General features: G+C 49.7%; 1 protein-coding gene across 3 annotated transcripts in view; it reads right to left on the bottom strand.

The window, feature by feature from the left end:
• Nucleotides 1-6,384: 6,384 nt before the first annotated feature.
• CAMK1D (calcium/calmodulin dependent protein kinase ID) overlaps nt 6,385-15,574 on the bottom strand; it is a 426,399-nt gene continuing 417,209 nt past the window's right edge. For all 3 annotated transcript variants that reach the window (XM_080810380.1, XM_080810382.1, XM_080810381.1), the window contains 3 exons: nt 9,369-9,456; nt 8,357-8,474; nt 6,385-6,850 (listed from right to left, as the gene is read on the bottom strand). In XM_080810380.1, coding sequence (XP_080666506.1) covers nt 6,732-6,850; nt 8,357-8,474; nt 9,369-9,456 — 325 coding nt within the window. In that variant the 3' untranslated portion in view covers nt 6,385-6,731. The remainder of the gene's footprint in view (nt 6,851-8,356; nt 8,475-9,368; nt 9,457-15,574) is intronic.

Genomic DNA, 15,574 nt, shown 5'->3' with positions numbered 1-15,574 from the left:
CCTGAAGATATTCTGTTTCCAGAACCTTCCTCCATGAGATGGTTTTTTTGTAGTCATCCTCCTTGGAGGCACAGATGGCCAGGAAAATCTGGGTAGACACGATTCATACACCCTTTTGCCATTAATTTCTGTGTCTTTTGTGATCAGGCACAGCTCTCTTCTGAAGAGATAGTCCTGCAACTATGTAAGAAATCTTTCCTTCTTGTACTGTTGGCCCCTAAGTGCGTATGATCAGTGATAGATATTCACAAGAGGATGTGTAAGACCAAGTGTTATCTGGAAAATATAGGAAATTCTGGGTGAATTTCAGTGCCCCCACAGAGGCTTGAGTGCCAGGGAGGCTGAGTACATCTAGGAAGGACAGAGATATTGGCCTGGCCAGTGTATCTGGAGCCAAGCACCAAAAAGTCTGACCTCAAACACTTCGACTCAAAGGCACTAATAAATACCAGCTTTCTCTCAGGGTATGTTTTATACTTCAGTGCATTTGCTTTGGCTAAATTTTCAGTCACACTTGGAGAGTCCTAGCTTTAATAAATCCTTAGAAAGTTTTCAAAAGTGGTTAGGTCACCAAAGTCCTTTCATTCCATAAAATTGGCATCAACAATGTCACCCATGAACCCACTGAAGGATCCATTTGCTTTGAGATACTTCATAACTAGGGTCTGTGTGAAGAGAAGCCTCACTGAATTCAGAAAAGACGAGATGTCCAGTGGTGTGCTCCATATTTCTTCGGGGTTCCCTTATTTCCACCAAGGCCATTTTCATCTGATACTGGCTGCACAGGACAGCATTAATTCTATGTTTCTCTAACACACTTCTGGTTCATTTCCCTCCACAAACAGCCACTTACCATTTGGATTGGAGGTACCATCTGGTCATCAGATCTACTCCCCACAATTTAGTTGATGACCTATGAAATGCTTGTCTTCCCCACCCAAGAGAAAGAAAGACAGCATGCAGGCTTCTGCTCAGAATGAATCTTTCTTTGGGCACAGAGAGCTCCAAAGTTGTGCTGAGCAAAACAGATGGGTGCAGGGATGAACCTGCTGACCTCCTACTCAGATAGGGGTTCCCTGAAATTGGCTTTCCCTCTGAGCAACTCCTGAATATCCAGTTAGTGCAATTTGAGTTAATGGGCCCACCTCCAGCCACTTTCTGAGCAGCTGTGGAAAGGGGGAACATTCCTGTCCAGCAGTATGGTAGAGCAGAGCACACCCCACAGACCCCAAAGCCAAGATGTGCTCGCCCCTTCCTCTCCTGGCACTTCCAGCTCATTGGGCAGGTGACGTAAAATATTTAGAGAACCTCATGAGTTTCCAGGGGCTCAGTTCAAATTCCTTGACTTCAAATCCAAACCTCAGAAAGAGGAGGAAAGGGAGAGATCTTGGAACACCCCCTCTCCCTCATTCTTTAAGGAGGAAACAACCGTCAGACATCTGAAGGTGATTAATTGTCTTTATTGGAGGAAAACAAGAAGTCATCAATCTCATTATCATTATGATAGAAATCTTGATATGTGTACATGATTGTCAAGGCAGAGAATCAGTTGCTACATAGGCCCATGAACAATTTTGCAGTGCCGCAAACCTATGTGAGTTAAACTTCTTACAGAGTTTGTCACATGCATGGAATAAATGCACAGTTTCCCTTCTTGGGGACAAATGTGTTTTTATGGGAAAATTGAACCAATCACAAGCCTCGTAATAATAGATGCGGGGACATTCCTGGCTTCGCCAGTTGTAAGCTTTTGGAAAACATGCTCGTTCGCTGGTGGGAAGGCTCGGAGAAGTGATGAAGGCCAATTAAGAAATCGTTCCAAATTTTCTCCTGGACAGAACACGTCTTTTATGTCGTCCGACCCGAAAATGGCCCCAAGCTAAATGTTCTCTGAAACGCACCACCCATCTTTGGAAGCAGAGAATCTCTGCAGCCTCTTTGCTGTCACTGGGTGGCTCATCATACCGTCTGATGCTGGGGCCCTGGAAGGAGGGCAGCAGGCTTCTGTGTGTATGACTGACGTCCAAGCGAGCGATGCTCCTGTTGTTTCTTTCTCCCTCCAGAAAGCCCAGCTGCCAACCCTGCCCCAGGCCCTGCCCCAGAAATACAGGGTTCCTACGAGGGCCTGGCAATCTCCATCTGTCCAGATTAAGGTTTTCCTTTGAGGACAAATTTTATTTGTGTTTGGGGCTTTGGAATCCCTGGTGATGACTTATCTCTAGGACTGAAGCCTCAAACACTCCTCTCAATTTTTTTTTCCAGTCCATAAGAAAATAAAATCACCTCTAAGTAAAATAATTCAGTAAATGATCAGAAGACAGAATCACCGAATGAGAAGTTTCCTGGGGACCAGAAGGTTAAAAATAGGGCAAATGCAGAAGCGGGCATTCGTACAAAGGGTGAATGCAATGGTTTGTCCCTTTGGTGTAGAGAGAGAGACAGACACCGAGAAGCCATTCCACACTTTGCTTTTGTCCACAAAACCAGACCTGGCAGCCGCATGCTGCGGGGTTGGCTGCCAAATGCACAGCCTTTGGGTTTGCAGAAGTGGAGCGCACCTCCTCACCCCCAGCCACAACACCCGGGCCTCCCCAGCCGCAGGTGGCAGGGAAGGCCCGGGAAGGGCTACAGCTCCTTCCGGTCTGAGGGTCTGAGTCAGAGTGGAGCAGGAGCGGACCAGGCCTTGGCCAGCATGCGGGGCCGGCTTCACAGTGGGGCTGGGCTCCCGGGCCCTTGGCCAGGCTGCAGACCCATGATGCGCTGGGACCACAAGTAGGGTATGGGCAGAAGGGGGCGTGCGCTTCTGTCTTCCTTTCCCCTTCCTGCCTGCCGTCCGCCATGGATGCTTTGGAGCCAGCTCACTGGCAGACGGGGTTTCTTGGTGTCTTCAGGAAATAAGCCCCCGTTGGAGGGCTCTGTCCAGTTCACCTTTTCTATTTCAACACTTTCAACTCTGAGAACCAAAGGGTTGGAACCCTTGTTTGCAAATGTCAGGTACACTAAGGACCAGTTGTCCCCCAAGAAAGAGGTGGGTTACATACAGGTATGCATTTTTGGAAACAAACTGAACAGTGTTTGGTCTGGAATGTGTTTAAGGAAAAGGCCAACTCTTTTGTCGAGTGTGGGTAGACAGGACACGGAAAGAGTGCTGTTTTGAGAAGAACATGCAAAGGTTTCGTGCATTGGTTGAAACAGAGGACCTTCATTTTGTTGGCCAGAAGTGAGTGTGTGACCCTGGGAAAGAGTACGTATTATTTCTGTTTATGAAATGGGGAGAGCTGCCCTTTGCCGGCTCTGGCTTTCCCTTCACATAGCCAAAGGAAACCCTGCGAGTCACGGGGTGGGGAGTGTCACAGCAATCCTAGCTCTCCCGTTCATTAGCCTTGGAACCGGGGCTCTTGCTGGGCCACAGAGCCTTCAACTACTGAGTTCTCTGCCCTGGATATGGTCTCATCAAATATCACATCCCTTGGGTTAAACAGATGAAGCAGTCACTCCTGGGGGGAGGGGTCCCTGGGGTTCCCTCCTCTTTGTCCCTGGTGTTGTTGACCTTCACTCTAAAGGGGAGTTACTCTCTCCCACCCACACCCCATCCAGGATATGCTGGACACCAAGGCAGATAAATGAACAGGATGAGGTCAGTGCCGGGCAGGTAAACTGAGTCTGAGGGTCCTATGCCCAATCCTGGTCAATAGATGGCCCTTGCTTCCTAAGCGCTGGAGTCCTGCTTGTTTAACCAAAGCCATCTAGTTTGCCCCACGCTGGACTGCTGAGCTCCTCGATCATCAGGCTAACTGCTGGCTGGACAGTGGGACTCTCTCTAAGGTCACAAGCTCCCATGCAGGGAGGCGAAGCTGCTCCCTGCTCTTAAGGTGGGATTTCAGAAGTGATCAGAATCATTGCCATAGTCAAGAACACTAAACCCTGCTGCCCGCCCCCCCGCCCCCAGCTAAGAGCCATCAGCTGCTGGTTGGGGTCAGGGGGGCCCGCATGCGGGTGCACACTTGCTGCTTGTCTGCTGCCTCACGGAGGAGGTGAAAAGTGGGACATGAGGGAGGGGCGGACAGATAGGCAGCTGAGGGAGAGACCACATGGACACGATATCAACATGTCCTATTCAAGTAGGAAAAATTATCTACTTGCTCTGAGAAGCTTAGGAGACTGGTCGGGAGCTTGGGGTTGAAAGGAACCCACAATGGGGCCGGTGGCCATCCCTGAGCCTGGGCCACACACTGGCTTCCACGGGGAGCGGAAGCCTGGGGCACATAGGAGATGCTTAGCTCCTATGGGTGGGATTGGACATCGGCGAGGGGCCTGGGACTCAGCCGCCTGGCTCAGCAGGTCTTAACCAAAGACACATTCTGGGTTCTCTTGCCATGTGATACGATAATAAAGCATAAATAATACCCTGTGTGGTTGAAAGAGAACCTTTCTCCTGCCACAGAGGCTCTCTCAAAGAGCAAAAGTTCTTCCATGTGTTATTTCTTTTCCTCCTTTTCCTAAACAATAGGAAATGACCCGAGTCTGGCGGTGTTGAAACAGTCTTGATTTGCCTGTGTCAAGTTCAGCGGAGTTCACTTTTGGGGCTGAAAGCAGTCGCCGTCTCCTTGCAGTATGTTGTGGAGACCTGAAGTGTTACAGGCCAAGCGTGGCCAGGGGCTGGCCCAAACCACGGAGGGGACACTTGCGACAGACCCCACCTTTCACCTCCTCTGCCCTTGTCAGGTAAAACATACCTTCAAACTAAGAGAATAGAACAGGCACCCGCATATCAGCTCTAGGAAATAACTGACTCACCCATCAGAGAACAAGGCTTCAAAAGTTGCTCTCCAAGTGCTACGGATTGCATCGAGCACACAGGCCAAAGGACCACAACCACTCAGGTACACATTACAGGGACCACATCCGGGCAAACGATCACCCTCCCATAACTTCAGATTACTTGTTTTCTGACACTGTGGCAACACGAATGCTCCCCAATGCTTGTTAGTAAGCCACACCCTAATAAAGCCCCTGGAGAGAAACCCCATTTTCTCAGATACTCTTTCTAATCCTCATGCCATTTTCTTCTGCCAGTAAAGCTGTTGGGCCATCAGGCAGTTCTCCAGGGACACGCAGCGGGCTTGAGGCTGACGGCGAGAAACGCAGACTCAGGGTGTCACGTGGGCAGGCGGGCCAAGGGCAGCAGGCCTCTGTAGAAGAGTGCCCTGGAAGCCCCCTGGAGAAGGGTTTGCCCGAGTCCCACGCCACGCTCCATCCCGCACACCTACACACCACATGCGTTGACAACGGGGCCAGTTTGCCCGGGACACTGCCAGGTTTGGCAATGAAAGTCCTACATCCCAAGAAACTCTTCAGGCCCAGGCAGCCTGGGCCCTTTGATGACGCCACCATCACAGGTCTTTGGTTTTTCAGCTTGCCCTGGTCAGAGGGAAGGCTTCCAGCGCCAGCTGGCCTGGTGGAGGCCGTTTCTGGCCATCCCTGCGGCGGCCAGTGTCCCCTGCGTGGCAGGCCACCTTTCCTTACCCACCCCCCAGGTCCACGGACTCCTTTCCAAAGCCACTTCCCTCTGCTCACCTGGATAACATTCACAGAAGGACCGGGTAAAAATCTGCAGAAAAGACTTCTAGGAGTCGGAGGCCATTTGAAGTGTTAAGATTAGAAATGCGTTTTTAAAAAACAGATTAACTCGAAAACTGCATAGCTGAGAACGGAGCTTTCTGTGTTACCCTCGTGAGAAATGGGAGCCGGGTGGGGAGGTCCCGTTGGACAAAATGGCGTCTGGTGCCTTGTGAGAGGGAGGCGCTTTGTCTTTGCTGGGCATCACCTTCACAGCGCGCGGAGCCTCTGAGGTGTAGCTTTAGTCTTGGGAGGAGATCAGGCTTCTTTATTTCTGACCGCTGAGAGTGAAGGCCCCTGGGGTCTCCGGACAGCCAGGGGTGGGCTGGAGAGGGTGCTGGAAAAGGTTTTCTGCAGATTCCACCCCCCCTCACCCCTGCCCAAGGCGTCCCTGGAGACGACACCCCGAGGATCTGCAGAGTTGTCTTCTCAGAGAGCTGCCCCTCCAGGGAAGGGGGGAGAGAGGAGAAATAGAAGTAAAGTGCACTCTTCGCCTTGGAGAGAGATTCTTGATCCTCTTATTAGAATTTTAAAAAATACTTTTACATTCCCCTTGGTGGGGGGGAAAAAACAACGAAAAACATCTCTTGAAGGTTAACGTAAAACTCTACCACGGACAAGCAAAAGATACAGGTCCTGGGACTCAGAAGTATAGATCAGAAGGGAGCATTTCATAAAAGGTAAAAAATAAAACCCTAAATGCGCAATATTTACCGATACTTAAATAATCCAGTTGAAACCTTTTTTTTTTTTTTTTCCTTTTTTGGTCATGAAAGAAAAAAAAATACAACAGAGATGGTTACCCATACCGAGAAGAGCGGAAACGACGGGGCTTGGGGGAGAGGACGCGGGAGGTCCGTTTCGTCAGAGCTTCTGCAAGATTCGTATGTACAGCACCAGATCCTGTGACGTCAGCTCCCTTTGAGTCAGTATAGTTTGTGAGAAATGAACACTTCAGAATTGCAGTATAAAATATGGCCATAAAAAACTTCTGTCTTCCAGTCCTGTGCAGGAAGGCGCACCATGCAAGGTGGGATCGCTCTGGAGGGGCTGGGGGCGCCGGAGGCCCCCTTCCCTGGCCCCGCCCCCCGGGGCTCCGCCTCCAAAGCCAGTCACTTGCTTCCGGAGTGCACTGTGGTCACAGTGGTGGGCCTCGGTCTCCGCTCCGCCCCCACTCCAGGGACCCCCGATGAAGAAGAAACGAGACTGCAGAGTGTGGAGGGTGCCAGACCTGCAGAGGGACAGTGGACAGAAGGGGTCAAAGCTCCAGAAGAAAATACTCGCTCCCCTTTCCCACAGCAGGGTTTGGGGTGGGGACCAACTTTTTACACACTTGACTAAATTTTTACCTACCTGTAGGCAAACACTGGCAATGGGTCCTTAAAATGCTTTCTTCTTGGGCCCAACTCTTCCCTCCCATTCTCATCATCATGATTGTAAGTGTTTTGTAGTTGAAGACCACATGGTTGAGCACCGTCCTAGGATCTGTGCTGCTTACTGAGGACTTACTATGTACTAGGCTGCAGGCTAGGTGTTGAGTACATGCTGTCATTATAAGAACTGTTGTCACCACAGCTCCGTGAGTAGAGATTTGAAGAATAAAGAAAGACTATGATCCCCCTTCCACCCTGTTTGTGGGTGGTCTCTACTCCTGGCTAAGATGCATCTGTGACCCAGAGCGATCGGCATGGGATGTCATCTCTTCCTCCTATACCAGCAGCCCTGCCCCAGAAAAATGCCTCCCAGGCTGCACCACCAAGCTCCACCAAGTGCATGTGTCAGCATCAGACAATCCTGATGTCGGATTGCTCCCCTGCAGCTCAGCTCCCAGCAGTGCATTTGCCTGTGACCTTCACAGGCTCCAAAAGAGGGAGATCCATTATCTGTAGGCCTACCACAGTGTGTGGTTGGGGCAGGGGATGCTCATGGAGATTTCTGGGGGACATTTAAGGGCTCACATTACCAGATAAGATGGAAAGACTATTATAGGTGGAGGGAATGCTTTTCTGAGGGTAATGGGGTAGAAACATGATGCCCAGAGTGAGACCAAATGGAAGGGCTTCATGTTCAAGGAGAAGAAGACCAATGGGTACCATCAAGGCAACTGCTCTGAAGGGGTCAGGAGCCACTGGGATGGCCTATTATAGAATTAAGATAAATACACCAGAGGGTGGTGGGGACTGGGAGAGAGAAATAGACAATTGCAAGCATGTCCCCAGCGATGTGACCGTCCATGCAAAGGGGAAGGACAGTGCAATATTCCTACTATGACTCAGACTGCAAGGCCAATGCACGTCATAAACTTCAGCTCCAAATGTCATCATCCTCATCAAAAAATAGATACTAAAAACCAAGGAAATCAGGCTGTCACGAGTCTCTGCTGTCCCTTCCTCAACCCCTAAGAATGGCACATGATGACAAGCAAACCTCACGGGAAGGAGACAGATGGGACAGTGTCCGGACTTTCGTCCACACAGCCACAGCCACGTGGGACTTGAGCCATGGATTTATCACCTCATACTGGGAATAACGATACCCCACTGTTGCGTGAACATCCAACAATGGGACATGTAGAAAATATTCTTCTAAATTAAATAAGGTCCCAGGGTTGTTGGGGACATTCAAGGAGATGAGGTATCAACCACCAGGTGCTCATGGATGCCAGTCCCCCCACCCCCACCAACCCCAGATGGGTCTGCATGCCAGTTGGAAAGTTCTGTCTTTGTGGCATACGTACAATCTTTTTGGCTGGCCAAGCTGAGGCTGCTGGAAACACCTGCGTTTGAACTGTCCAGGCTGCTGCCAAGATGAAGCTTCCTCATATGCCTCACGACGGCCGTGGCATTGAATGCTTGCTGAAATTTAAGAAAGGGAAAAAGTAGACAAAAGAGTCCGCCTAATTAGAAAAGACTCAGACTGCATCCATTCCTTTCTCCTGTTACCCCGAGCATTTGAGATGTCTTAGAACATTCTCACGATACTTGAGAAAGGAAGCTCATCTTGACCCTTCTTCCAAAATGATGTGAATTTATTGCGTCCCCCACCCACCGCTCTACGAGATGTATTTTGGAGATTTAAACAAATAGTCTTCTTCTGACATAGTAAACATCTAGAATGAATGCATACCAATTCTCTCTATAATGTTAGAGAAGTGACTTTTAGAATCAAAGCCCTATTATTATAATACAGTATCTTAAATGACAGTTTATGATGAAGTTTTAAGGTAGGTTTTATTTTCCTGTTATTGGCACTCATGTCCTAATGAATAGCATTTCCTCCAAATGAAGTAGGTCAGTAGAATTCATTTCATTTCTGTACAGTCTTTCAGGGCGGAACAGACAGCTCTTAATTTACGCACACTGATCAGAACCCAAGGTTTAGGCTTTCCTAAATAGGGTTTCCTCTCCTGCTCCCATATAATTTTAAGAGAAGTCAACTCTTCAAGGTTCCAGCAACGGAAAGGGAGACAACAGGAATTACAGTCTTAAGAAACAGCAACGGAGTAACGAACCAACACTGTTGCTGGGGGGATATGAAATCGTGTACCTTATCCCTTCCACACCATGACACCCACTTTGAGTCTTAAACCTCATTGGTTAAAATTAGCAAGATTTTTCTGGGTGAGGTTCTGGGGATTTTCATCCAACTCCGATGATAGCAACCTTTAGAAATAATAAACGCTCCAACTGCAGGGCAAGTTTCGTGGGAGTTATTGGATTCACTGGGACTGAATAAAGCAGGCGACTTACTCTCCATTTGCTTTTTGCAAAGTTCTTCCGGATCTGGGCACTGACAGACTCATGGATGTTTTTGTTGAGGGCTGTGTCCCCAGCGATCCTGAAACAAAGGCAAAGATGCTTCTTTAAAAGAGTTTCTTGGGTGTGGGGGGGCAGGGGGTGGTGCTATGACCTGGGTCCCACGCTGGTTTCCCAGGAAAGCGTCAGTCCTGTGCCTGTCCCAAGGTTCCATAAGAGGGTGGCTTGTTGCTGCCCTTCCAGGAACCACTGTGTTCAAAGTCCTGCCCCTCTTCTAGACTCTGCACCCTCCAGGAGATTTGTGGACCTTTCTGCCTGGTTCCCACTTCTTCCCTTTTGGCCGCAGTTCCTACAATAGCAGAAGCCATGAGGCAACCTGAATCCGGTTTCCCCTCGTCCTCCCTCCATCTCCGTCTCCATCAGACCTCTACCCTGTAGCCCTTCCCCTCAGAGATCCTGATGAGTTTCCTGCCTGGTCTGACCACCAGATCCCTACCCAGGGCCATCTTCCCAGCTTCTTCCTGCTTGAGGCTCCTTCTTTGTACCCTCTCCAGGCCTGCCACTCCATGGACCCACTCACACCCTGGGGCCAAAGAACTCTTCTGGCTCCATTCCAGCAGAACGAAGCTCAGCCACATTCTCCTTGCCCATACCGGGCATCCCCCACCTCCTCTGCCCTCAGTGAGAGGGTGCCCAGCCTCAGCTCACCCCTGCTTGGCAAATCTTCTTCCCTTGCATTTCCTGGAAAAGTTCTCTAAACACTCAGCTGGGTCGCTGATATCACTCGGCATTAGCTTGTTTTATAGCCTTCTATGAGAGAAGAAGGGGGGTTTGCTCTTCACCTCTGTCCTTAGAAGCTACCTAAGAATTACCCCTTCAGCCTAGTCCTTTCTCCATCTGCTTTACCACCTCTCCTTCCCTCCCATCCTCCTCCCACTCTCCCTGGTCTCACAATGCCCTCTTCGCTTGGCTCACAATTTCCAGTCTCATTGGTCACCCGGAGGTCACTCGTGTCTTCTCCCATATATTCCTCTCAACCTCAGCACCGTCCCTCCCCTACATTTAATCATCTGGCCTTCCCTCCAGTTTCAGAGGAAACTGTTTTGCTCTCATTTCACTTCTGCGCTTAGAACCTTCCATATCTCCCCTTTCATTTAACAACTAATAATTCTAGCTTGGCATCTGATACCTATGAAATAATCTTTTGCATCTTAGAACACTAACCATCCTTTCTGGCTGGAAGGTGGCTGATTAGTGAGGAAACCTGTCATCTCCCAGACTCAGATGGCCCTGGACCCAAAAACAGCCCGGATGCCACCCACTGTGATGTCCAACCATTTGGGGACATGAGGGGAACAAGCTTAGGGCTTATTCAGACAAGAAATCCTCCCTGAGTAAAAAAAAGTATGTCCCCATCCACCCAGGCTTTCACTTTAGAATTGAAAACATGGTTGCAGGATTGGACCCTTAGTCTGTGCCAGGCTGGGCCTAAGTCTGGAATGCAGTCCGATTATTCCCAGGTATGAGTGACCCCCGCCCCTCCCAGCAAAGATCTGTCTTTTCCCCAGCAGGGCTGAAAAGACTTAGCAAAGGGGACACTCCGAAATGAACTCAAGAGAATCAGGCTTCCATTTCCAACTACTGCCAGTTGTCTCCTGTCCCCCCCACTCCCCAACACCAGTGAAATAGAATAGCGGGCAAATCCATCCGAAATAAGAGGAACAAGGTTAGGGGATGGCAGACATCTTTATTAAGCTTTTCCTTCTAGATAATTCATGTGACTGTTTCTTCCTGCCCTGTTTTTTTTTTTTTAAAGATTTTATTTATTTATTTGACAGAGAGAGATCACAAGTAGGCAGAGAGGCAGGTAGAGAGAGAGGGGGAAGCAGGCTCCCTGCTGAGCACAGAGCCCGATGTGGGGCTCAATCCCAGGAGGCTGGGATCATGACCTGAGCCGAAAGCAGAGGCCTTAACCCACTGAGCCACCCAGGCGCCCCTCCTGCCCCGTTTTTAAAAGCTACATCCTCAGGGCTCCTGGGTGGCTCAGTCAGTTGGGTGTCTGCCTTTGGCTCAAGTCAGGATCCTGGGGTCCTGGGATTGAGCCCCGCATTGGTCTCCCTACTTAGCAGGGTGCCTGCTTCTCCCTTTCCCTCTATTCCTCCCTGCCCCAGTCGTGTTCTCTCCCGCACAAATAAATAAATAAAATCTAAAAAAAAAAAAAAGAAGAAGAAGAAACTACGTCTTCAGAAAAGGGGGCCAATTCCAACTCATCAGTGGCCAGCGCTTTCTTGGAAATGAGCAGGCAGAAGGGGTGGGAGTACGGGGTGTCTCAGGCTGAGGACCGCCGCAGGGCAGAGCCGTGCTCCAAACCAAACAGACCAATGAGGGGGTCAGGGAGGCTCTCTTCTCTGTGGGTTAACATGGGCTGAGATGTAAGGAAAATGCAAACTTCTATTATTTCAGGAATGTTCTGTGCTCACTTCCCTCTCTCTTGGGGCATGCTGTAGCTGAGTAAGACCCAGCAGGGCAGATGTGGCCCAGAGGCTCCCATAAGGTCCTCTCCTTGGGGACAATGGCCCATGACAGCACACAGTCTTCCTCAAATGGACCCCATCACGGAAATGCCTACTCCAATCATGAGCCGGGGGTTCGCAATGACGACATATGACACTCGCCATGTTCAGTGCTACCACCTTCAGCGTTATACATTGATGACTCTGGAGGCGTGGAATGTTAGGATCGGAAGAGACTCTGGTTGTACCTCAATGGTCCTAGGAACTGAACAATGCCTCCGACCCAAAAGAATTTCCTTATAAATCCATATACGCACACACATATAAAGCTATGGACACCCACATTCCATTCATGTCTCTTTTGCTTTCCAGTTTTTTTTAATAGTTTATTTTTAAGTAATCTCTATACCCAATAGGGGGCTTGAACTCACAACACCAAGATCAAGAGTTGCACGTTCTACCGACTGAGCCAGCCAGAAGCCACACTTTGGTTTCCAGTTTTAACCCCATGCTAACAACACATATGGCATTCACATAAATGACCCTTTGCGAGGTCTGTCTGGCACTCCTTCTCCATACACAAATCATCAAACTCATCTCTCCCTGCCTTCTGGGTTTTGTGCTTTATACCTCATCTGCTGTACTTCCACAGCTCTGATTTCGCATTTTTCTAGTCACTTGCTTAAGACAGTCTTGGTGATGCCTGTGTGTACCCCAGACAGGGGTTTCCCAGAGCCCTGGGCTGCTTCCTACTTCCTGTGGGTCAACCACAGCTCGGTGGACTGGAGCCCAGAAGAGGGGAGGGGTTCCCGTGAACACTGAGGGGAGGGCTGCAGGTGCCCCCTGGCCTGGCCGACACATGATGTGCCCCCTGGGTTGGGGGGCCCACTGCCAAGTGTCGCCTGGGGCATGGATGCCCAGGAATCATCACTTTGGTTTCCATGTTGATGTAACTAGAGAGGGAGGTCCACAACAACCTGAAGCAGACAAACAAACCCCATTGAGGTGCCTCCCTGTAAGGAGGGATGGGTTCCCATCTGGTCCCCTGCCAGTCCCTCCCCCTTGGCCAGTGGCCAGCGGTCTGGAGCCTCCTTAACCATGCACCGCCATGAAAAGGCAAAGCCTCAAGTCACATGGGCACAGAAACATCTGGCAAGAGAGGCTGAGTGCCCTTGACACACACACAGCTTTGAAAGGAGCCTTGTTCTGTCCCAAGTGGGTGTTTGGGGCCAAGGGATGGTGTCTGTGACTGCCAGAGGCCCTTCTGGTGCCAAGGGGCCTTGATTAAGTTGGAAGAGCAAATGCAGAAGAAGAGATATGTTCTCCGGATAGAATCCATGTGCCAAGAACACAGCTTCCAGAACGGGGTGTGGAGAAAGCCATCCTTCCCTGGAATCATGACTGCGCTCTCTGCCAGCTCTCTGTTGAACCTGTGTTCTTTGCCCAGGAACTTTTACATAAAAGAAACAAGGATATCAGAAATACAGGCAGTGGGGGGGGGGGCATTTCAATGATGTTTGAGTCAAATGCCTTCATTTTTACCATTTTCTAATATTTGACTTCCTGGAACTTGGGACACGCACGGGAGCAATGACATAGCACTGGCAGAAACCCAGCTCTGGAGTAAAGAGGCATCAATTTGTGCAGCTCGCAAGCTACTGAATCCCGAGGGGACCCAGGCAAATGACCCTGAAGTCTCTGTCTCCAGCCTGACCTCTTTCCTTGTCTCTAGACTCACTCCAGACCCTCCCTCCTGCTCCTCTCAGTGGAGGCATCTGACCGGCCCGTCCTTTTAGCTGGAACCCTGGCCATAACATCAGGGCCCCCTGTCCCACCAGTGCCCTGCCCCAAGCTGTGGCCCCTGCCCCTGGCGTGTCCCTTGTGCTCTCCATCTGCCCCGTCCTTATGGCTCCAGGCAGGCCCGCTCCCCCTTCTCTGGGCCAGCCTCCCCTCCAGTCTATACCTCCCTGCCAGCCTCCCTTGGCCCAGCACCAGCAATTCGTCTCCATCCTCCCATCCAAGCTTCCTGAGATGCAAATCAGATCACCTGCTTAAAACCTGTCAGGGGCCCCCAATGTCCGAAGGGAAAAGCAGAAATTGCTTAGTATGACAATAAATTAATGACAACTTGTACAGATGGGAGAAGATGTATTAGGTACTGGGTCCCCTTCTTATTTGTATGTAATGTCTCATTCCACCCCTGGAAAAGCCCTATAGGATAAAGACTGCCATTATTTATGATCTCAGTTCAGCACAGGGGCCCCAGGGCTCAGGAGGTCGCTCACGCAGTAACAAACGGTGAAGCAGGAAACGGGACTCAAAGCTTGAACTACCCCGAGCTTGCGCCAGAATCCGCTTGTCGTGCCTTCCTTTCCAGTCCCCTCCTGCCTTGCTCCTGTGTCCACTCCCCTGCCCCCAGCAATACCGAGTGCTGTGGCTCCAGGATAGAGACACGGTTTAGGCCCTGATCATGGCCCAGGCTGCTCGCCCTGCCAAGAACTCCTCTCCTCCCCTGACAGCCTGGTGACGGCCTCACGGCGTGGGGCTCACCCCCTCTGGGAAGTCCTCTGCCAGGCCCCTCAAGGAAATGACCTCTCCCTTCTCTGGTTTTTCAAAAATGTCTGGTGAAGCAGAGACTTGGTTTCAGCTAGCATGCTTCCTGTCTCCCACAGAGAGAGGCTGGATGGGTGAACACGTCCAAGAAAGTAAGTTGCTTCCCTTCCTTAGAGGTCACTTTCCTCCTCTGTTAGATCACCCCCACAGTCTCATACTTTTAGTCTCATAGAAGATAAATACGTGCTGGGATGTAAAGTCCAACAGGATGGTCCACACTGCTCTAGCATATATCTGGAAGCTGCTGCAGAGTAAATCCTTAAAGGTCCACCCCAAGGAAACAACTGTTTCCACTACCTACAGAAGGGGATGGATGTTAATTACACTTCCTGAAGGAATCATTTTGCAATATATACACAGGTGAAGTCATGTAGTTCTACACCTCAAACTTAGACAGTGTGCGTCAACCACACCTCAACAAAACCAGAAGAAGTCAAGGTCCCCTACAGCCCTGAAGGCCAATTGTTGGTAAAGTAAGAAAAGCTTCACTAACTTTATCATCATATTGGACCTATTGTCCAATATAACTTGTTACAAAATAAAGTATCATTTATTTTAAATTTATTTAAAATATATATGACTGGGCGCCTGGGTGGCTCAGTTGTTAAGCATCTGCCTTCGGCTCAGGTCACAATCCCAGAGTCCTGGGATTGAGCCCGCATCAGGCTCCCTGCTCAGCAGAAAGCCTGTTTCTCCCTCTCCCGCTCCCCCCTGCTTCTGTTCCCTCTCTCTTTCTCTCTGTCAAATAAATAAACAAAATCTTGAAATACATACATATGTAAGACCAAATCTGCCTCCTTATTCGGAAGCATCTTTCCCTCCCCTTCAGCCATTCCTGTCTTCCTTCTACTTCTTACAGGGTGGTGCCGAAGAACATTTATTTTGGAATCAGTTCTGGCCAGAAACAAGTGTGGCTTCACCATCACGTAGTGCTTCTGCAGTCTTGGCTCAGGCTAAGTTACTTTCTTTCTAAATCGATTTTCTTATTTCTGAAATGGAGACAAAACCTACCTCACAGGGTTATTATAAAGAAAAAACATGAGATGATGTTTTAGCACAATTAGAACAGAATCT

This window comes from Martes martes (assembly GCF_963455335.1).
Source record: "Martes martes genome assembly, chromosome: 8".
Classification (NCBI taxonomy): domain Eukaryota; kingdom Metazoa; phylum Chordata; class Mammalia; order Carnivora; family Mustelidae; genus Martes; species Martes martes.
This window is presented reverse-complemented; position numbering and strand designations above follow the sequence as displayed.